This window comes from Podarcis vaucheri (assembly GCF_965113315.1).
Source record: "Podarcis vaucheri genome assembly, chromosome: 5".
NCBI classification, from domain to species: domain Eukaryota; kingdom Metazoa; phylum Chordata; class Lepidosauria; order Squamata; family Lacertidae; genus Podarcis; species Podarcis vaucheri.
The window spans coordinates 70,721,831-70,745,596 of record NC_138763.1 but is presented as its reverse complement, the minus strand read 5'-3'; the positions used below and the strand labels follow the sequence as shown (position 1 = coordinate 70,745,596).

The 23,766-nt window shown below is 42.0% G+C and overlaps 1 protein-coding gene across 1 annotated transcript; it reads left to right on the top strand.

Moving 5' to 3' along the window:
- Nucleotides 1–5,244: 5,244 nt before the first annotated feature.
- IPMK (inositol polyphosphate multikinase) lies at nucleotides 5,245–22,952 on the top strand. The gene is made up of 6 exons (XM_082223515.1): nucleotides 5,245–5,516; nucleotides 10,856–10,941; nucleotides 14,925–15,021; nucleotides 15,817–15,989; nucleotides 19,457–19,538; nucleotides 20,924–22,952. Exons 1-6 carry the CDS (start codon nucleotides 5,309–5,311, stop codon nucleotides 21,541–21,543), a joined length of 1,266 nt encoding a protein of 421 aa, XP_082079641.1. The 5' UTR covers nucleotides 5,245–5,308; the 3' UTR covers nucleotides 21,544–22,952.
- The last annotated feature ends 814 nt before the right edge of the window (nucleotides 22,953–23,766 follow it).

Sequence of the window (23,766 nt, the reverse complement as noted above, 5' to 3'; positions counted from 1 at the left end):
TCTTTTTAGTTGTTGTTTTTTTACCAAGTGGTATATTTCTCCACCTACTTCAAACATGGTGCGCTAGGAATAAGGCTTCAAAATGTAATGAAAGCATTAAAAAAAAATATGACTGAATTTATTTTAAGGAAGTATTTTTGACCTGCTGATAGTTGGTATAATTACTTATGAATGCTTCTGCGTAAGACATAAATAATAGAGCATTTTTTTCCATGCAAAATTATATCATCTTAAAGCATAATCCTATACACATATACTCAGAAGTTCATTGATTAATTGCATCTTACTTCCCAGTAGGGTGGGTATAACATTGGATCCATAATGCAGAGTAATCCTACAGTGGTAGTGGTGGGAAATTGCATGGCAGAAGAACTACCATTTCAAAGCCCTTCTGCTTGCTTTTACAGCAGAAGGTGAAGGAGGTGCTTTTCCTGTGCCCCCCAGTTTGTTTTTCAGCAGGAAGGGAAATTACACTGGCTCCAGGGCTGGCATAGATTTTGCCCCCTTTCAGGGGTGTGTTGGGGAAATGAAGTGGCTTTTCATTCTGCCCCGGCACACTTGATTTTTGGCCTCTTTGCCAACAAAATATATTTCCTCTGCCACACTGCAGAAGCCTCCACTTAGAGAGCATATAACGCCAATCCTGGCCCGACTGCACTGACTGCCAATTTCTGGGCCCAATTCAAAATGCTGGTTTTGACCTATAAAGCCTTAAATGGCCCAGGGACGCAATACCCCAAGAACGGCCTCTCCCCATATGAACTGACCCCACAATCATCATCTGAGACCCTACATAAGATGTCTGGAGGGTGGCAACAAGAGAATGGGTTTTATCTGTAGTGGCTCCCCACTTGTGGAATGCTATCCCTAGGGAGGCTAATGTGGCATTTTCATTATATATGAAAAACATTCCTCTTTAGCCAGGTCTTTGGCTAATTAAACAATCTATGGCCTTTGAAATGTGGGGGGGGGGCAGGGGAATTGTTTTTGGTTGTTGCTATGGTATGCATTTTTGTGTTCTTATATTGCAAACCGCCCTGTGATCCTCTGATAAAGGGCAATATAGAAATTTAATAAAAACGAATTAACTGATAACTGTACCCCTAGGCAGAGGTCAATTAAATGTACTACACAAGAATGACGATGATGTAATGCTGTATTACAAAAAGCAGGTTTAGTAAAACAAGGTCGCTTGCAGGATTTTTACATTTAAGTCTAGAAAAGTTGCAGACCATTCCAGGCGAGAGAATTCTATTTGCACAAGGTGGCATTATTTGGTATGCAGTTTTTAAAGTTATCCGCATTAAGAAGGTGGCTAGCCAGCCTAATGGGAAACACCCACTTCACATTTCCCTAACAGTTGCTCTAGGGCTCCAGCCAGATTCCTTGGACTCTGAACTATTGCTCTCAGTCCTACCTGTGACTATTAGGTTTCAACAGCAAGAAAGCTTCACTCCCAACATAAAGCAGACCATTAACAAAAAGTATTCTGTTTAGTAAAAAAAAATTTTTTCTGGGATTGAGCTCTTGTTTTGCCCTGACTCTAACCCTTTATTTAGTTGTGGGTCCCTCTATGTAAAGGCATTAAAAAAAAAAAATTAGAGTGCATAAGAGGAAGGCATTAAACACTGAGAACTCTGAGTACCACAGATAGTGTGCGTCAGTATGAGACTGCTGAGTCTACAGCACAATTTGTTCACTGCTATTGGGCAGATATTACATGTAGCCTTTTCTTGCCAGTGTGTGACTCCTTTAACAACCTTGAGTTAAATTTATGAAGCTGAATAATTAAATCACTTCTAGTACTGCAAACCTTGTGAATAAATGGCTGCAGGCAGTCATTACTATTTGGCAGCAGCCAGGGTTTCAGCATTGTAGCAACTTATGTTTGTGATAGTCCTTGTTGTCTGTTAGGAATGCTGCAGCTTCTACTGTATTTCAGATATTTTACATGCAGAAGCATTTGTCTCCTGTCTTATTGTTATGTAGCATCCTGGGGCGCTTACAGAAAATTTTAAAAATATATTGAAACTGTTATTATACAAATTCAATCAAATAAAAAAGTTGAGAGAGAATCAAGAAAAGAGCAAAAAGTAAAAATTGGTTTACCTAACAAAACAATTGCCTAAACAAGGCTTGGGGCACAATTCTAAGGCTAGATCTACCAGGATGAGTGGAGTTAGGATCCTGCTGATCAGCTTAACTCCCTTAACCTGGCTCAGCCAGACATAGGCTAGCATATTTCCTCCATCCTGGCTCAGCAGACCCCATTGGATCTTAAAAGATAAAGGTAAAGGGACCCCTGACCATTAGGTCCAGTCGTGACCGACTCTGGAGTTGCGGCGCTCATCTCGCTTTACTGGCCAAGGAAGCCGGCGTACAGCTTACGGGTCATGTGGCCAGCATGACTAAGCCGCTTCTGGCGAACCAGAGCAGCGCACGGAAACGCTGTTTACCTTCCCGCTGGAGCGGTACCTATTTATCTACTTGCACTTTGACGTGCTTTCAAACTGCAATTTGGCAGGAGCAGGGTGCTCACCCCGTCGCGGGGATTCAAACCGCCAACCTTCTGATCGGCAAGCCCTAGGCTCTGTGGTTTAACCCACAGCACCACCCGCGTCCATTCTATTGGATCTTAAGCCCATGTAAAATCTGAAAAACGAGTGTGGCGGGGGCAGGACAGAAGGGAGTGAAACCTAGGCTGAATCCTTATCACATGCATGTTGGTTATGTGACCTAGGAACCTGGAGTAAATTAAGGCAATGAAAAGAGTAGTGTAACTTAATTTAAAGGCTCGTTTTCCCTCTTCCAGGTTAGAGCAGTTCAGCCTGGTCCTGAATGGCTGACTTAGTTTATGTTGGTTCAATTTATACCAGCTTCTTGTGTTTTAAGATTGCTCTCAGTGGTGAAAAGATGGTAAGGTGGAGTCCAGGCAGGGAGTTCCACAGCTTGGGTGCTGTTAAAGGGAAGGGCAGTATTCCTGTCAAATACACCTCCTTGATAGGACAGGTTCTTTATGTATTTTGGTCCCAAGCCATTTATGGTTTTAAACAATATGTAGCATGTTGACTTATGCAAATAAACTAATCGGTAGTCATTGCAACTGGAGCAACAAAGTTATTGACATTAACCCTATAAAGATCCTGCTGGGCCAAGCCTCCCACAAAACAGGAAATTGTTGATTAGGAAAATATGAAGATTTTAATCTGTTCCAGTTGACAGACAAGGTTTTTTTGGGGGAGTGGTTCCTTCTTAAACTGAGAGGAGATAATGCCCTTTTCTCTTCCTGTCTTCTGCTCGGGGTGTCCTGTTCAGTTTCCTAGCTACAAAGTCTCTGAATTTTATAGTGTCAGACTTGAGAACTGAACTCTTTATTAGGAAATGGAGATATATTACACTTATGGAGCAAAAGCTGGTAGAAGCAACTACCCATACTTCAATTGCCATATCTTAAATGCATACTTGTGGCATAGTTTCACATGTCATTCAAACTGATTTTACTTGCCATATTTCTGTCCCTGTTCCTCCAAGGACCTAAGTGAAACACACAGTTCCCCCTCCCCTTTATCAGATCAACAACTCTGTGAAGGAGATTAGATGGAGATGAAGTGATTGGCCCAAGGTTATCTAGTGAGTTTCAAAGCTGAGTGGGGATTTTAATCACTCCTAGTCCTAGTTCAACACTCTTAACTATTCTCCCAGAGTGTCCTTTGGTCTGTTGTGTGAACCTTTCCTCCATCTTGCCATCCCACCTGCAGAATCCCTGCTCTCTTGCAATATCAAGGTGCTTAATGGGTCAAGTAGGAAATGGTGAATTCAGGACTGTGACTTGGATGCTCTGTGTTACTAAACATATTTACTCAAATTAAGTCCAATGGGGAATTTACAGCTTAGTAAGTGTGCTTACCAGAAATGTATCCTCTAGCTGTCTAGCAGAAGTCTAAAGGCTAAAAAAAGGCTACCAGTGTGAGGAGAGCAACTTTGCTCAAAGTGAGACTTCACTCATGGCCTTCACTTTGAGCCTTATTTAAAATTTGGAGTAGGGGGCCAGTCCTGCCTCAAACTGAGCTTTGTCAGACCAGGGGTGCGGAACCTTTGATCCTCGATGTTGCTGAACTTCAATTTCCATTATATCTAACGATTGACAATGCTAGGCTTGGGCTGATGAGAGCGGAATTGGAGTCCACTGGAGGCAGAGTTTAGTTTGTAGCAGAACTTGTGGTTTATTACTAGAGCTCAGTCCCGTAAAAATAATATGTACTGGGACCTCTCTTCCGCAGAGCACATGCAGAGTGCTTTCTCCCTCTCACCACTCCCTAGACAACAGTAGGGCTGGCCCACTCATGGGATGCATGCCCTCCAACATTTCTCCGATGAAAATATGGACGTCTTAAGGAAAAGCGGGACATTCCGGGATCAAATCAGAAACTGAGGTGGCTTTTGTAAATCCAGGACTGTGCCTGGAAAACAAGGGCGCTTGGAAGGTCTTCTAATCAGTAGATCCCGGTTGAGATCTTTATCTCTGCATTGTTCCCATAGGAACCAACTTCCAAGAGTCAAAGTCCCTTTGCCCCCAATAAAATATTGTAGAGGGCCTGGCACCCCCAAAGTTGATGGGCATTGCCATTCAGGTGCGGTGTGTGCACTGCATCAGATGTGGGGCAGAGCTTACCTGTGGCAATATTTTATTCAATATTTAATCGAATACCAATTCAATTCAATATCCAATTATTCAATACTGTACCAATATTTTATCCAAGTTGGCACCCCGATTGCTCCTGATGTAGTAGATCTTCCCTGGCGGAGAAGGGGGCACCTTGGGTCGGCCCCGGACCCCTGAGCTTAGAGGGAAGGTTTACCACCGCACAGAAGGGCGCGGCTGTCAGGTAGCGCTGTGCCCTTGATAACAGCAGCGCTGCCTCTTCCTCGCGTTCCGAATAGCCGCGTAGGGGAAACCATTCAGAAGCCGCCCCCCACCCAAGCCAGGGACGAGCGGCTTCAGTTGCCGCTACTGCGCAGGCTCGCTGCGAGCCGCGCAGGCCCAGTAACGCCCAGTATCTCTCTCTCTCTCTCTAGCTCTCTCTCCTCAGTGCCGCTTAGTCAGTCGACCCGAGCGGTTGAGGCGGCCGAGGGAAGCCTCCGCTCCGCTCGCCTGAGGGAGTGGAAGCACTGCGGGCGGGGGCGCACGCCATGGAGCCGCGGGCCTGGCCTGGGCTGCGAACGGCGGGCGGCGGCAGCGGAGGCAACGGCGGAGGAGGCCCTTGAAGGCGGGGAGGAGGACGTGGCGGCGGCGGGAGCCTCCGAGGAAATGGCCACCGAGCCCCCGCGCTGTGCGGCGAGCAGGGAGCCCGAGCGGCTTCTTCGGGGCGCCAAGGGCTCCGCGGCGTCGTCGTCGTCGGCGGAGGGCGAAGAGGAAGGAGGAGGAGGAGGAGGAGGGAGGAGCGCCCGGCTGCTCAACGGCTGCGTGCCCCTGTCTCACCAGGTGGCTGGGCACATGTACGGCAAGGATAAGGGCGGTAAGTGGCAGGCCTGGGGTGGGTGGGTGGGGGGCTGGGTGCGTGGGGGGGGCGGGTCCTAAGGGGAGGCAGGAAGCCGGGACCCCCCCCCGGCACCCCTTCGGCAGGGAGTGGGAAGTGGGGCTGCTCAGGTACCCCCCAAGCCAAGTCCCTTGGGTCCGCGCTCAGGAATTAGAGCGGGTTTGGATCTGGATACAAAGCAACCAAAGTCCGGTTTTTTTCTGCCTTGGGTGTTATTCCCCTCAACGTTTCCAAGTGTGTGTGTGTGTGTATGCACGCGCGTGCGTGTTTTTGGTGTGTGGGATCCAGTGCTCTAGTGTTAAATAATAATACCAGGGCGAGTTTTGTTTTTACTTACGACATCGGTGCGTCCTTAATGTTGTGGGTGATACGCTGGGGTTGCTTATGTCTCTCTTTCTGACAGCCCTCTCTCTGAGCCGTGTGAGTAATATGCAAGACGTCCCTTGCATGCGTGGGGTTGCTTAATTTTGTCGTCGTCGTCCCCCCCCCCCATCCGGCGAGAGACCGCTTTGAGGTCTTCTAGGGACTTTTTATTTTATGGCTGAGTGGTCTTCCCAGGCTCCCTCAATCCAGCCCCTGAACCCAGCTGAGAAAGACTGCTGGCTGTGGCTCTATGCAACAATAGTATTAATTAAAAATAGGCATGTTAATTGTAAGCCATCTTGAGCAATATGTGTAGGAAGGACAGGGTGTGTTACTGTATATGACAGCTGAAAATGATGCTCTGAAATGGATTAATGAACATTTAATGTTTATGAATAGGAAGTTTTGAAGCTGGGGAAATGACCTGATTCTCTCTTCACCACCCCACCCCAAAGAAAAAAGGAAATTGAATTGGTAGGTTTGAAAAATAATGCCTGTGATTCTGCTCCAGAAATCCCCAAAACAGTTACTTTAATTGTGAAATCTTGTTTCGGATTTCTGCAGGAAACAAACTGCATGAAGAATAAACACACTGATGTACTCCTGTTTTGAGTAAACAGAAGGTTTGGCATTCATTAGGGAGAAATTTCATCACTGCAGAAAATGTGTTTATCCTTGTATTCACATTGTGTTTTGTGGCAAATGGACATGAATACAATGAGGAACTTAAAGAGATTGTGCCTTTTAAAGTGATTTATATGGCAACTAGAGGGGCTTTACATGTGTATATATAAGATGCCGTTACAAGAGACAGATTCTGGTTGGTCTATTTTTCTTTCCTAGCTAGGTTCTTCTAGTCTTTGTATTAAACAAATCAGACATGATCAGCCAGTATTAGACAAATACATCTGCACTAAGATGAAGTGGAAAAGTGCCTTCACTTAACCATGGTTAGGTTTTTCAGCATACTGGTTGCTTCTCCTCCCATGCCTCTTCTTCCCCTTCTTTGGCAGGTATTTGTAAAGTTGCTTGATACCACCCAAAGATCCTGCCCAGGTGGGAGAGAGGAAGGAGAACGGATTATGTTTTTGTTTATTTGATAATATATTGACTGAGATGGAGATGAGTGAATGAGCTGGCTGTAACCTGTGCTTAATGCTTCTGGGGATGTTTTGCAAACCAGAGTTCTGGTTGGCAAAAAATAGTTGGGTGGAGATTAGCTGTGTTATGAGTATAGTTAGTGGGAATACAGTGGTACCTCGGGTTACATACGCTTCAGGTTACATACGTTTCAGGTTACAGACTCCACTAACCCAGAAATAGCTTCAGGATAAGAACAGAAATCGCGCAGCGGCGGCGCAGCGGCAACAGGAGGCCCCATTAGCTAAAGTGGTGCTTCAGGTTAAGAACAGTTTCAGGTTAAGAACGGACCTCTGGAACGAATTAAGTACTTAACCCGAAGTACCACTGTATTTGAGAGTGAGGTTCCTATGTAGAGGAGTGCTAAGGTTGTGTCTGGGACATGTTACTGTGGAGGTGGAAGTGTGGATACAGTTTCTATCTCATTTTAATTTGGCTAAAATACTTTCTGTGTGGAATTGTTATTGTATTTGATTTTTACTTGCATTTTTTAAAATTAGGAACATATTTTGTTTTCCTCTTAATTATGCTGCTTTAATGTCTTTATCGTATTTTTGTAGTTAAATTTTCAGTTGTAATATTGAGATTTTGGAATTTGATGTTTTAAGATGGGTTGTAATCCACTTAGAGAACTTTTCATAAAATATGTGATATAGAAATGATTGAATAACTAACCTGGGTGCTGTTGCTGAGAAGGCCCTCTAGCAAGTTGTAGATCACCTGATTGATGTATGCCCCCTTTTCTTCAGTAACCGCACTAGATGGTTTCTCTTAACTCATTCACACTTGTAGAGTACTCATATGGAGTTCAAAAAGTGGTGAAAATCGACATTTCTTGTATTTGCACCCTATCCTTTCTTCCAGGAAGCTCATAGCAATGTGTGTTAGCACCAAAACAATGTCATGATTCAGGTTAAACTGATAGAGGGTGATTTGCCCAAGGCTGTGCAATAAATTTCGAAGTTGAGCAGGAATTTGAAACTGGGTCTTACACATGTTCAAGCTCAACATGTAAATATTCATCCCCATCATATTCTTGCATATGCATCTTTATATTTTTATAAGATGTAATTATTCATTTTTATAACATTGTTTACCCATGAAATGCAGATAGTTACAAAAGCAAAGGTTCAAATGGAACAACTGAAAGCAAGGATTTCACAAGAAAACTGGTTTGTTCCTGAAAGGAGAGTATTTTAAAGTGAGAACATAGATTGTTTAGCTGCAGTTTTCATGATTAACCTTCCTCACTGACTTCTGCTTAAGCCAACATCCTTCTAAGGTCATAATGTGTGTCTCTTCTTTAGGGAGGGGGGTGGTGGAAACCATGATTGAGAGCTGCTATCCCTGTTGCAGTCAACTTCAGGAATAACAAATTTGCATGGATTATAAGAAGTTGAAGTTCAGGGCTCTGGCATGTACGTGGTAGTGGTTGCAGAATTTAGCTTCCAGATTTTTTTTAAAAAGTGTTTCTAGCCCTTGTGGACTACAAATATAGGTATGAAAATGCATGGTTAATGCCTTCTGGAATCTCAGAACCTAAAGTGGTGACTGAATGATATTTAAAACAAGAAAATAAGCAACTTTCCTACATTTGCATAACTCACACAGATCACAAGATATTTTTGCGTGTGTGATGCAGATCTGGGGTTACCTTGGTGCAGATTTTCAGGGTTTATTTTTTAAGTGCAGAGTGCTTACAGCCCTCCTTATGTTAGCGTAACTGCATTTTATTCCATCCCATGTATTTTTCTGTTCTCCCAACTCCTCCTCACTGCTGAAATCTAGATTATAAACTCCTTGATTTTGTATTGTTACTGTGGAGTGTCATGTATATTAGAGTTCTGTGAATGAAATATACTTTTTAAACACTTCACATATTCATAAGGTGAGATCTGCTATATCAGTCTATATTATATTTATACTTTACTTATTCCATAGGTTTTCTTGGGATATAAGAATACCAATGGCTTTTTGTTGTGCTGGCTATATTTCCTCCAGTATCAGAGCTAGTATGTATGCTTCTGAATGCCAGCTAGGATTGAATCATAGAATCATAAAATTGTAGAGTTGGAAGATAGTGCTACTGCAGTTATGTCCTGCTCATGGGCTTCCCATAGGCATCTGGTAGCCAATGTGGGAAGCATAATGCTCAACTGGAGTCCTTTGATCAGATCCAGCAGGGCTTTATGTATGGTTTCCATACATAAAATCATAGAATCACAAATACAAAAAAGTAAACATGACAGCCTATATATTCCACTATTAAACTGTTGAAACAGTGGAGCACATTAAAATACCCTTTTAAGTTTCCCAGTTAAAAATTTGTTGTAGTAAAACTTTGCTTTCGAAAAATAAACAAACTTGGGCTGCAGTAGTCTTTCATGAGCAAATAATTATGAAGTATTGGGGTCATCACTGAGAAGATCTTACTTCTCTTATCACTGTCCCAGGTTCTTACCTTAAATTTCCTTTCCCTAGTTGCTAGCACACACAGAATTTCAAAAAGTGGAGAGACTCCTATGAGAGTTGCTCTTTTCACTATACTAGAAAAAGCTGTTCTGACATGTGCTCTGACTACTTAAAATTCTTAATAAAGGGAATTTATAATAGAGGTTGGGAAGGGGTAAACACTCACATTTGGATTATCTGACAAAGTGGTTTTGATTGTGGCTTCACTCAGGGTTGCATAATGTGACCGTGATAACAACAAAGATTTATTGCTGAAAATAACATGTTCAATTTTACCTAGAAGCTAAAGTTTTACTTTTACTTTTACTAATAATAAAGTCCAAAGGCTGATTTTTATAACTATAACCATTACTAAATAGAAACCTTGGTTATTTTTCAACTAGTGGAGATAACATTTATTGTAGTCTGTTGACCTAATGGTAATACTGCAGCCTAGAATGAGTCTCAATTTTAATTTGTGACGTTGTGGTTGTATTAATATTGCCTGTCTTGAATGTCTTGAATAACATCATTAGAAATAAAAAAAACACGACATGATACTGAAGTTTCATTTGGCTCCAAAGGGCTTATTCCAGTAGTTGCAAATGAATGTTTAAGGATTAAATTTTAAGTTACCACTGCTGTGAAGAAACTTCAGTGAGATGAAACTGTTCAGAACTAACAGTGTTTTGGTGATTGAAAAATAGCAGAGAAGTTAGCTGCAAAATAACAAAACTCTTGCTTTGCATTTGTCCTGGTTCTTGTGTAGCTAGGCCATGGCTCAGCAGTACGTGTGAACCCTTCCCAGCAGCTTATCTATTGTTTCCTTATTGCCAGTCATCCATGATTTGAAGCCATGGCTTGTTGCTTATTGCCTGTCTTCGTTTTAGCTGTGGCTTGGCATTACATGTGAGCTCAGCACTTTCCTTAGCCATAGTTTGCTTGGCTACTCCACTCCAGATGCTCACCAGGGTACAAATGCATGAGGCTATAGCAGATGGGAAACAGACCAAACTTTGGAGAAACAAACCATAGTTTGACAAATATGTAGGATAATTTATGGCTAACTACTGATTTGTTAAACAAATCATGGCTTAGCATTACATGCAAACCAGGCCAATGTGTGAAAGATTTGCCTGGTCTTCAGGGTAAGTACCAGACTCTAAAGGTAAGGTGTATTTTCTCTGTTTTATTGATTTCATTTAAAGAAAGCTGCTTCCTAACACGAACTCTTACTTTTCCCCCTAACAAGAACTTTTGGGTTTTTTTGAACATTTAGTATATATACTAGATTATGTTACCATAGTTGGACTCAAAAGCATGCTGAAGTTAAGATGTGAACAAATGTATTTGTTGTTTCCCAGGCATCCTGCAGCATCCTGATGGCACAGTCCTCAAACAATTGCAGCCACCACCTCGAGGGCCCAGAGAACTAGAATTCTATAACAAGGTAATTGTTTTCTGATTCATCCTCTAACTGAAGTTATGCTTTTTTTTTTGGTTGAATTGAAGCACCCCTCTGTTTAATTATCACTGGGAACATGTGTGCATAACCTTACTGTCCCAACTTAGCACATACTCTAAATGGCAAACTCAGTATGGTAGTCTTGATCAGTGCCAGAGACTGATTATAGATATGGGAGGAAGATGACATACTGTGGAGCTTTTGACACCAGTGGGTCTTGAGTATGACTAGTGTTTGATGTCTTCCATTGTCAGTAATGTTGGTGTGCATCCCTTTATTGACAGTCTCAGAGGTCATCTTGTGTACACAGCAGACACACTGGTAGTTTCATCATGTGCCTGTCTAGTTGTTGGGCATCTATCCATAACTTTCCCCTTGTTTTTCTATACAGTCATACCTCGGGTTGCGAATGTGCCTCCCACGTGGGTCACGTTTGCAACGTAACCCATGCGGGAGGCACGTTTGCAACCCGCAGTGCTGTGTCTTCACACGCGCGTGATGCGATTCGGTGCTTATACGCAAAGTGTGATTTAGTGCTTCTGCGCATTCGTGAGCGCCAAAACCTGGAAGTAACCCGTTCCGGTACTTCCAGGTTCGGCGCGGTCCGTAACCCGAAAACATGCAATCTGCAGTGTTCACAACCCAAGGTATGACTGTATTCCATAAGTGAGCTTCATGCTAGCTGTGATGTGGCCCCATTGGCAACTGCTTATTTGATTATCTAGGGCAGTGTTTTTCAACCACTGGTGAAAACCACTGATGTTGCCTGGTGTGCCGTGGGGAAAATTAAAAAATGCGAAAGATTTTTTTTTTTAAAGTCAAATTTTTGATTGGGGCGCCGTCCCCGGAGGGAGGCGGGCGAGGCGGGCAGCGAGATGCGGAGCGGTGGCGGCGAGGAGAGGCCGCCCAGCGCGGGGCTCTCGCCGTCTGGCTGCCTGCGAGCTCGGCGGGCAGCGCCTCCGTCCGCAGCGCCCGCCTCGCGGCTCTCATTCCCTGCCCCTGCCAAAGCTCACCCAGCCAAGCCGCGCTCTCCTTCCTGCCTCGCTTTGCTGCCTCCTCCCCCCCCACCCCCAAAGCTTGGAGGTTCCCCGGCGCCGGCCCGCAGGTTTGACCCCCTTCTCACACCTGTTCACGCTCCTTGCACGGAAAGGGGCGGATGGGGAGGAACGGGGCTCGCCGCTGCCTCCGCTCAACCTCCCCCCCTCCTTCGTGCGTCCCTCCCGGCGTGACGCTGCGCGCTGATGTCACGGGGCTGTAACGTGGTGTGCCTCGAGATTTTTTTCATGAAACAAGTGTGCCTTTGCCCAAAAAAGGTTGGGAAACACTGATCTAGGGGCCTATTTAGGCATGGAGCCTCTGGAGGAACGAAGACTGGTTTATGCATTGAAGAGGGAGTGGTACATTGCACCAAATAAGGTGTGATATTGGAGTAAAAGCCAGTTTGGTTAAGGGGGTACTAGAATGCTCCTGCTACCCTGTTTCCTTGAAATCACTTTGTACAGGAACCCGGGGTTATGTAGCTAGTTACTGGATCTCATGGCATAGGTGGCACATCTTTGAAGTTAACTTTTGGTTGTCAGTAGAACAAACTAATATTGCAAATAAATGTTGAAACCATTCTTGGGGAATGAAATTACAACATATGTTTGGCTGAGTCAGAGTGGATTATGTACTTTCTACCAGAGTTGCCTAAAGTAACATTAGTGTGCACGTGGAGAGAAAATGTAAATAGTTCATTAATATATGAGCTCTTGGAACAGTTTGTGCTGAAACATTTGGTTGCAAATGACTCCATTCACTATTAAAGCCAAAAACAGTGTGATCCTCATTTAGGAAATGTCTCCTATAACAAAGTATTTTTTTCCTGCTAATCAGACCTTATAACTTCTTCAGTATAAGTAATTTGATTATTTTACTATTCCTATAGCTGGATGTCTATATTGACTTGGTTTTTAGGGGGTGGGGGATTTGGAAAAGGAATAAATTCACCAGAGTTTGTAGTGTGTTAACAAAAATTTAGAGTCCTAAAATTAACCTGTTAGCAAGCTTCAGCTTTTTCCTGACCTACATAGGAGACAGGCAAGGCAGCCTGTGACCTGTCACCTGGTTTCTCTTGGTGACAGAAAATCCAATAGTTCAGGCAGACAAGAGTTTGCAGGCATTTTTTCCTTTATAAGTATATATAATGGACAACAGTAATTTGTAAATGGTCTTGTTCATTTCCTTTTTAAGTGTAACTAGAATAACAGGACTGACTGTCTTTCTGTCTCTGAAAAGTACTTGCTCAGCATTTTGCCTCTGCAGTTGTTATTGCCAACTAAGGGTCAAAATTTAATATTGAATAAAAAAATTTAAAATTGCATTGGTGTCACATTAGGAATTAGTTGTTGAGTTGCATATTTTAATATTCTTTCTGTTCTTCATTGATGATGTGGCTTTGCTGCAATTGAATGACAAGTCATGAACAAAATAAATAATTGCATCCCTCTAACAAAAATCAGGTATCTTATGGCAGTAAAACAATGCACTTTAATTGTTTTAATTGCACTTTAATCATTCAGTCAATGATAAAGCTGCTAATGTTACAGTACACAAGTTTTGCAGTCCACTCCACTTCACCTTCCCCTCCTCCTCCTCCCCTACTTGGAAGCGTAAACCCACAGTTGGTAGGCTATGTTAAGAGTTTCTGTATTTACTGGATGCTTTCTAGAGTTGTACCAATCCAATATAATCTTTTAAAGGCCATTTAGTTTAGGAATTTGGGGTGGGGTGGGAGAATTCAATTGATTAATTCATCACTGAAAGATTATCCTCCTCATATTTGATTTTGCCATAACTGAAGGTGAAAGGGAGACCAGATTGTCTCCCTGTGCCCCATCCTGCCACTAGTACAGCTAAGAATGTTTTGATTGACTCATGCTGCATAGGATCCCTAAGCACACATTGGTGTGCTTTAGTGCTGTCAAACTCTGAATTTCAATTTGGGGTGGGGGTTTTTTGATAGCAAAATACTGTATTTTTCGCCCTATAGGACACACTTTTTCCCCTCCAAAAATGAAGGGGAAATGTGTGTGCGTCCTATGGGGCGAATGCAGGCTTTCGCTGAAGCCTGGAGAGCCCCAGCGCCAGCCCCACAAGGTCGGGGGACAGCGGGAGGCAGAACGCCGCCATCCCGCTGTCTCCCGAAGTGGTTTGGAGGCTGGCGGCGGGGAGACCCTGCCGCCAGCCCTACAAGCTCTGGGGACAGTGGGGAGGCGCAGTGCGTCTTCCCGCTCTCCCCGGACCTGATCTGAAGGCGGGCGGCGGGGAGAAGAGCGCTTCTCCCCGCTGCCTGCCCCACAAGCTCTGGGGACAGCTGGGAGGCGCAGTGCGTCTCCCCGCTGTCCCCGGACCTGATCTGAAAGTGGGCGGCGGGGAGAAGAGCTCTTCTCCCTGCTGCCGGCCCCACAAGTGCCTGGGGGGGAAAAAATAATTCCCCCCCTTTATTTCCCCCCCAAAAAACTTGATGCGTCCTATGGGCCGGTGCGTCCTATGGGGCGAAAAATACGGTACTTATTTTTTTTATAAAAGACTTAACAGTAGTCAAACGTTCTGGCACAATTTACAGCATTTATTCTGAGAGACACTTTGTTTCCTTTCTAAATGGATATTTCTCATTGAGTGTGAGGTTTTAAACATACAGAGGGTAAGATTCAGCTAACAAGTCCTGTTAGTGGAAGCCCTGGGCAAGGTCTTTAGGTTGTGTACCCCTGAAAGTGGTTGGGTGCTGATGGTTGGAAGAAGCGCTGGGACAGCGTGCAGGGGTATGAGAATGAATTGTTCCATCTGGCAAGGCTAAATGTTTGTGCTGAAGAATACCTTAGCATGATGTTGAATTCCCCCCATAAGTTCTAAATATCCAAATGTAGTCTGCCACAAGAGGGAATTGAGTGGTTTGTTGCAGTTCAACCATATTTCTTTTATTTCAGGTGTATGCTGCTGACTGTGAAGACTCTGTGTTTCTAGAACTCCAAAAATATTTGCCAAAATATTATGGAACCTGGTCATCACCTACTGCACCCAATGGTAATGCTGTTAGAAAGTGCAATAAGCACTAAGTTTTTGGCAACTGCTTGGGAGATGGTTCTGAAAATGCCAGAAACTAAGTACCCGAGCACAGCGTGATAAATCACTATCATGTGGAACATCATGAAACAATATATTGCTATGCTTTGTAGATGGAAAAATGTCATGTAAATAAGGGCTGTTTTCTGCAAACTCAATTGATTCTTCAGTAAGATCCAGTTTAGCATATTTAGGTCTATTGCAGAATTTGTATGTCAAAATACACCTTCTACTTCTAACAGCAACAGGGGTACCACTAGTAGGGTACAGTAGTCTTGCAGGAAGATAATAAAATGACCACCACCAAGAATAAATGTTGGCAATTTAAAGCATGCTAAAGGGCTTATTATTATCTTTTAACATTTTATACTTTCTCAGAATGTTAGTTACAATTTGCTTCATTGAAAGGATGGTTGCTGTAATTACTTACATTCTTACACAGGAGGCTGAAGCTGACCTGGACAGCAGATTTCATAATAAAAATAATTTATAAAAATTTATACTATTATATTAACTTATACAACACTGTCTGATAGTGAGAAGGGATAGAAAAGTATACACAATGAAATAAAACCACAGACTAAAAAGAATCATTGTTGGGAATTAGATGGTTAATATAATGCTTGTTGTAATATACCACAACCAGGAGGACGTCATCTTTGAGCCACTCCTGTACTTGTGTCCTTTCCACTGACCTCTAATGATTGGGTTGGTTAGATTATGACATTGATCTGGTTTATTCTGAATTGTTAACAGATTTGTACCTGAAACTGGAAGATGTGACACACAGATTTAAAAAGCCATGTATAATGGATGTAAAAATAGGCCAGAAAAGCTATGATCCATATGCTTCCGCTGAGAAGATTAAGCAACAAGTCAGCAAGTACCCATTAATGGAAGAGATTGGGTTCTTGGTGCTAGGCATGAGGGTAAGATGCAGTTCTTCATTGGATTTTAAATATTTTTATGCTCTTGACAACATGGGGGCAACTAAAATTATGTTTAGATGATATTTTCAACAAAACAACACCACCACAAACTGGCTTATAAGTATAAAACCAAATTTGCTAGAATAGAGATAGACTTATAACCATTCAAACAACAAACATACTAAAGTGCCATGTGCAAGACAAAGCCTGGAGATACTGTAAACATGGAGTGGATAAATGTACAACTCTTATCTTAACAAGTTACATGTACAGTAAATGTTATACAGACTGGATAAATGAACCGTTCAACGAGTAACATAAGTCCAATCATGGAATGGCAACCCCCGTGCCACCACAACGGCAAGGGTAACATCCAGATAACGAACGAGACTCTGGCAGGCTAACTAGTTATGCGACCCCAAGCTCCTTTTGGCTACTTGCGTTATTCTCACCAGGGTGGTGACTTTGATTTTCCTTCCCATGATTGATCCATGTACACAGCTTTGTGTTTCCAACTCAAGACCCATTGAAGAACATCTCATCCAGTTCAATCTTCGAAAAACAGCTTTGAAAAACTTTTTCATATTCTCCAGTGTGCTACCCTTGCCGTTGTGGTGGCACGGGGTTGCCGTTCTGTGATTGGGCTTACGCTACTTTTTGAACGGTTCATTTATCCAGTCTGTATAACGTTTACTCTACATGTAACTTGTTAAGATAGAGTTGTACATTTATCCACTCCATGTTTACAGTATCTCCAGGCTTGGTCATGCGCATGGGACCTTAGTATGTTTGTTGTTTGAATGGTTATAAGTCTATCTCTATTCTAGCTATTTTAGTAAATTTGGTTTTATACTTATAAGCCAGTTTGTGATGGTGTTGTTTTGTTGTATTATTATCGCTGTCACCACATTTGATACTTTGTGTATATAGATGATATTTTCCCCACGGAAAGATGTTAGGAGTCAGCATGCTTTGGGTTTGAATGTTTTCTGTCATGCCGTATTCCCTGCTTCCCTTATTGCAGGGAGATGTAGGTGACTGAATTGAGACAATCTGCATTAACTTCTCATTAATAATAATAATGAGAAAAGAAGTGGGTAGGGTTGGCGATCCAAAGGAAGACCTATTACTGATTTCTCTTTTGAGTACAATAATCTGAACAGCATCTTCAAGATTTTCTTTTCTTTTTTTATAAAAAAGATTGTACTTTGTCAAGATGTGGACTTTGATAATATATTTCTTTTTATCTCCCTGGTTTTCTCATATAGCTCTACCCTTCCTCCTTTATCATATTATATTCTCAGTAGTTCCGCCTCTTGCACCCCATACTTACGTTCCATTTCATTGTTCTACTCAATAACACCAGCAAATAGCTAGATTTGTTAACTTCATATTCATAACTTCATATGGGTTGCATTCAGAAATTTAAGCTGTTCACAGCAGTCCTCCAGAGAGCTAACATGTTGTGTTGATAGCTTGGCTATCCCTTCAGGCCTTTGGTGCAGCATGGTGATAAACTGCAACAGTCTTGCATAGCATTGTGTTATTGTGTTAGTGAAGCATTAATTGACTTTTAATGTGAAAGATTTGGCTTTTAACTGTATAAACTGAATTCTGACGCTGAAGTGCATTCAAAACCTTAAAAATTAGCCTTCAGGCAATAGATAATAATTGTAATTTCCCTAGCCAAGTAGAAGAAAAGAAACAACATGTTTTCTGTTTGGTCCCCATAGAGACCTCATATTTTATCAGTGTATTACTGAAGGTGGATGATGTTGTTTGGCACTTGAATTTGACAGGCATTTTTGGTCTGTGTTCATAGATGTTTAGGGAGCTATTAATGTTCTGTACTGTATGTGATGTTCAAGTTCTTTAGTATTATTTTGCTGTCCAGTTGCTTTCTTATAGTGCCAAACACATGTTCATTAACATTTGGTGGGAGAAGTGTATTATTCCTTTATCATAATCTTGCTGACCTCAGTCAGTTGGATTCCAACCATTCCCAGACTCCCTGTTAAAGCAGCTTGTAATGGGTTTAGGGGTTGCTCTTGCGTAAGTTGCCGCCACTTCTGGCTAGGTTACCTGGTTGAACCCTTTCTGACTGAACAGCCTCTAGCATCGTGATTGTCTCAGTCGCTGGCAGAATCCGTCAGTGGGCGTTTCTTGAACTTCTTCCAGCACAAAAATTCTTTGACGCCTAGTCTCCGCCTAGTCTCCCTGCGCGGAAGCCTTCTGCGCAGGGAGGGTGTGGGCAGCGGAGGACCCGTACTCTCTCTGCTGGTCTCCGGCGAGGAGTCTTGGAGCCTCCTCTCCGATTCCCCCATCTGCCCCCTTCTCCACTGGTGTTACTCTGATTTCCTTCCCCAGCAAATGGGCTGCCCCTCTCCCTAATGGGACCCTCTCCGGCATCCCTCTGGAGCCTTTCCTCCGCCTCTAGCTCCGATGGCAGCTCCCTGACACAGCCCTATATTTGTGCTTAACTTTCAGATCTGGTGTAGCAGAATAAATGTCCTATGTACATTCTGGTTTGGAATAAAATATGTCAGCAAAAAATCTGTTCCTTTAATATAATGAAAATGGGCAGATTTGGATAGAGACATAGATTGCAAATATATATATATATTCTGTATTTCCTATGTCTGTATGCATCTCTGAGATTTTAATTGGAACACCATGGTCTGAAGCCTGTATAATAATAATAATAATTTTATTATTTATACCCTGCCCATTTGGCTGGGTTTCTGGTGGACCTTGTTGGATGCACTGTCAACTGCTTCTGTTTGTGTAGTTACTGAGAATGAAAAATAAGTATCAGTTCATTTGCTGTCCCATGTAACACATATAATTTAAATGTTGGTTTAGTGATCTTATTCTAGATAATATTTTTTTGTTGTTTCTAAACGTGCTGCTGTTAGTGGTTATATGCACACATATTTTTATATTCATTTGATTTCTATTTTTATGCAGCATGTTTATTGTTTTCCAGACAGACTTGTTTTGCAATGATGCTTGATCATAAACTTATATGTCTGAGTTTAGATCCCCTGTAGAATACTAAGCTATCCTCTGTCACTGGCCTATATCCGAAGACTACATAGGACAGTTGATTCTGGGGCATCAGAGTAGACATTCTGAACACCCATAACTTTATTTGCACTGGTTTCTTGTTATTGGACTGTAAAGTATAGAGAGGTATATAACACAACATCTCACTGATGTATTATTCCATTGAAAAAGCTATATCTGAATATACAAAGTTTATCATGTTTTCAATGTGAACTTGCTGAGTTTGGATTGCTAGATAGATCCAGCTCGTGAAATAGTTTCAGAGATGTGTGGATAATGCATTTTGGGGGGAAAAACCCTTCTTTTGTATGCTGAAGAGTACATTGGAACTAGTCCTAGGACAAAGGCATTTTTTCAGAAATCAGATGGCAAAATTACATTATTATTTTGTGTGTTTTAAGGTTTATCGCGCCCATTCTGACAGCTATGAGACGCAAAACCAGCACTATGGAAGAGGCTTAACGAAAGAGACAGTAAAAGATGGTAATGTTTGGATTTAGACCAGGTTGTAGTACTACTATTAGGCCTTTATTACGAGACTGTGTGCTTATAAACTACATGTAGCTTGTCTCATAGTTAAGAAAATTGAGGACAATATTATAAAACCCTCTAGCATGCAGGATTGCCAGGGAAGGGAAGAAAGTGGGATCATTCTGACTTTGGGGTTAAAGGTGGGAGAGTTCAGATGGGGGAAATACGTGTATCTCTGACTTAGTTTCGGATGAGGGAGTTAAGACAGCACAGCCTGCTTATGCCAGGAACCTCCTGACTCACATGGAGATGCACTGGATCCTAACCTGCTCATCCTAACTTGAGATCCTGCTATAGGATTGCTCCCCATGAATATTTTATAGTGCAGTCCCAGCTCTTTAGTTATAAATTCTGAGCATTGATAGTATGCTTTGAGGGTTTAAAGCGATTCCCATAAACTCTCACAATAATCCTGGAAACTAGGTCAGTTGTACAGTGCAATCACAACTCACTTAAGGGTTCTGTTCCAGAAGCAGCACACGCATGCAGAATTGTGCATAGTCAAAAGCTGCCTGCTGGAAGGGGGGCGGGGATCTCACAGAGGAGCTCCCTGCAACCCCACTGCCAGGGGAAGAAGAAATCTTGCCTTGGCAGCAAGACGAGTGGGGAAGCAGTAGAAACAGATGGAGGAGGAAGAAACCTGGTTCCTTCAGCTGCAGAAGGGAGGAGAAAGGCAGACAGGGAAAGAGGCAGGCAGAAGCTGCAACGCTGTTCCAGCCTTTTGCTTCTGCCTGTATGTCTCTAGGTTGGCCTCTCTCTTCCCTCTGCAGCTGGGATTTTTTTCATCCTCACTTCCCTGCTCACCATGCAGCTGAGAGAGGCGGGTTTCTTCTTCCTCTGTCTGCCTCTCACCTCCCTTCTGTCTTAGTCTTCCCTCCTTGTCTGCTGTAACTGTTATCCAGAAGGCAACTGCTGCCTGAGCTGAGCGTGTACAATTGAATTTGAACAAGTAAAATGTGTGGAAGATGTGATCATGCTATAGTATTCCCATAGTGCATTGGGTGGATAAAACTGAAAGATGAGGGCTTGCTTAAGTGCATGTAAGAAGTGAGTCTTGAACCAGAGAACACCAGAATAAATCGGACACACTTGCTCTGAAACCTTTAACATTGCAATTAATATTTTGATGACGGGAAATCTGAATTGGGACACTTGTCTGAATTTTTGGGGGCATATTATCAGCTGACTCTGAATAGCAACTTAAACCTGAATTCTGTTATATGAATAGCTGAGAATTTGTTGTCAATTTTGCTTTTTGGAAGCTAGGCACCATTGCTATACTGCAGTTTGAACTTTCCAGTCAGTGGCTATTAATTTTACTGGTTTTTTTCTTGCAGGTGTGGCTCAGTTTTTCCATAATGGATTCTGCCTGAGAAAAGATGCTGTAGCTGCCAGTATTCAAAAGATCAAAGAAATACTGCAGTGGTTTGAGAAGCAGAAGCAGCTTAACTTTTATGCAAGTTCTTTACTATTTGTCTATGATGGCTTGTATCCGATGACAACTACCTGGTTAAATGATGGCAGTCTGGTCGAGAAGGGAAGAGTGTCCAAGGGTCAAGTGCCAAGTGGTGGTACATTGGAATATAATAACAACATTCGGGTCATCAGTTCTACAGAGAATGGCAAGGTAGAGACCTCTGTAGGCAAAGGCTTCTCTAAAATGTATGCACTTCACAAAAGGCACCAGAGTCAAATTTCCCTTCAAGTTGAAACTGTGGAACAAGACAACATATGGAAGAGCAGTGCTTGCCTTTCACAAGAACATCTGAATGGAAATGTTATACCTCAGCTGGAAAAAGTTTTCTGCCACATGCCTACTACGCTGCCAGAAAGCATGGAGGTTGAAGTCAGGATGATAGATTTTGCGCATGTGTTCCCCAGCAACACACACGATGAGGGCTATATTCATGGTCTGAAGAATTTAATTACCGTCCTTCAAAATATTTTAGATACTTAAACTTTTTGCTATGATTTCTACTGGGGGCCAATTATAATGAAAAGCAACAACATTTCTGCACTTGTGATTCTGTTATATGTTGGTTTGTATTGTTCTACATTTTACTTGTCTTTGTACTTTTGGTAGGATGATCAAGTATTTTATAATCTTACTCAGGAAAATTATTCTGTAGTTTCTTACAGTTTAGTAAGAGAGAAGCTAATGAGATTTAACTGGTAATCGTAGGAACTTGCATTTAACTTGTGAAGCTTAGCTAAAATTGGGGGATGATTTGTGTCAGATAAAATGGTAGAGCTTTCTCATGCCCTTAAATATTTTTAGCTTAATCAGAGTCCGTCCATGCAGCCAGAACACTGAGCCATATCTCTAAATAACGGGTTATTAGGAGAATATTAGAATATTATCCTTAGGTGTTTACTACATCTTTAGAACTGGAGCATTTCTGAGGGATAAATACTTAAAAATCTATATTCTAATTGAACCAGCATTTTAGTGTGAGGTGATCATACTGCTTCGTTCTTAAAACTGGGTAGGTATGTTCATCTTTTCATGGCTAAACTTAAAAGTATACTCGAACAGTGTAATTTATTATGAGTGCTATTGAAAAGTTTTTCAGAACTAATGAAATAGGAGTTGTCTGCCATGTAAAGATGTTAAATGCTGTTTTGAAACATTTGTGTCAGATTTTGTGCCCTATTTTGTTTATAAGCTTTATATTCAGATATTCAACTAGGAGTTGCTTTGGACATTGCAGAAAAACAGCAAAATAATATATACTAGTGAGTCTACAATGTCTAAAGTCAGTTATAAAAATAAGGTAGTACTATGGCCATTCATTGTGTGGGCAATTTTCTAAAATTGCACAACCAGTGGTTAAGATAGTTTTAAGAGGTTGCAGTTGGAGAGAGTATTTAAAGAGCTCTCCAGTCTCTTAAGTTGCATTCTCTTGAAATCCTCTCATCCAAGGAATGTATGAGCACTAGAAATAAGTCCATGTTGAAAAATGGCCATTATAAGCCAGGGTCTTCAAAATGATTAAATTGCCTATGGTGAGAATAAGGACTGCTTTATCAGACATAATGCTACACATTGATAAATACAAGCAGATGGAAGCCAGAGACTCAAGTAGAGGATGTTTAAAGCTTACACTCACATTTTGGAACAAACCACAGTTTCTGTTAATTCCAAATACAGGATTTTTAATTTTTTTTTTTTAAAGCTGAGTTAGTTCAGTCGAACCAGAATTGCACTGCGGCTTAATGTTGTAGTTTCAATAAGCCACAGTTTACTTGTATTACAATATAATGGGAAACTGCATTTTGGAACAAACCATAAACAGTAGCTATAAATGCTTTCTTGTGCTCGAACAGGAGGGGGAGAATTTGTGAGTCTGAGGCTTGTGTCTGCTTGCTCTCTTAGCGTTACATTTGAAGTGGGCCTTATCGTGCAAACGTTGGGCTGATACAAGAGAGCTTCCTTCTGGCAGCATGTGCATCTCCATAAACATAAAAAAGGCAGAAAGGAGAGTATGGACCTTGTTCAACTAATGTGTCCTGGTAGTGGAAGCCTGTGCAAGGACTTTCGTTAGCTCCAATGGCTTTTGTTAGGAGACCCCCAAAGCAGTAGGAGGTAGAGTGTGAATGTTTTGTCTGGCAAGCTTAAGTACTTGTGCTAATCAATGATTGGCTTAGCTCTACAATGAATTTCTCCCTAGGTGACATTGCACGACACCCCACAGCAATTCTCATGGGCATGTTTCAGAATCTGTCTAGCATGGAAATGGTTGCAGTCAAATCCAGTAATACAAGATGTAAAATTGTACAAATCAGAAAATTTTCTGGAAAATCTTTCAGTGCTTAATTTTTTCCCATGGAATTTTTTTCCTTTTTGTAAGTTTATTAATAACTAGATGCCAGCTGCAAATGCAGTATAAGGCAAGCTTGGCAGTTTTGACATTTTTAGCTTTGTTTATGAAACACAGGTAAATTAGATCACTTTTTATAAGCCATCAGAAAAAAAAATCTAGCACAAATTATGCTGTGTAAATTAAGTTTACTTAATTTGCATAGGAAAAAATATCCTCTACCACCTCCTAAAATTCACATTGCTGGAAAATGCTTTTTAACCAAATGTCCATTTTCTAGTTGTGCCGTTAAGAACACTTTGCTTGACTTCAAAACCACCAAGAACCAGAGGCTCCTGTCACTGAGCAGGCCCCACTTG

Excerpts from the sequence above, each read along its gene's own strand:
- IPMK (XM_082223515.1), top strand. The coding sequence starts at position 5,309 with ATGGCCACCGAGCCCCCGCGCTGTGCGGCGAGCAGGGAGCCCGAGCGG. Across the intron at positions 15,990-19,456 it reads TCTTGGTGCTAGGCATGAGG|GTTTATCGCGCCCATTCTGA; the intron begins GTAAGATGCAGT and ends GTGTGTTTTAAG. Across the intron at positions 19,539-20,923 it reads GAAAGAGACAGTAAAAGATG|GTGTGGCTCAGTTTTTCCAT; the intron begins GTAATGTTTGGA and ends TTTTTCTTGCAG.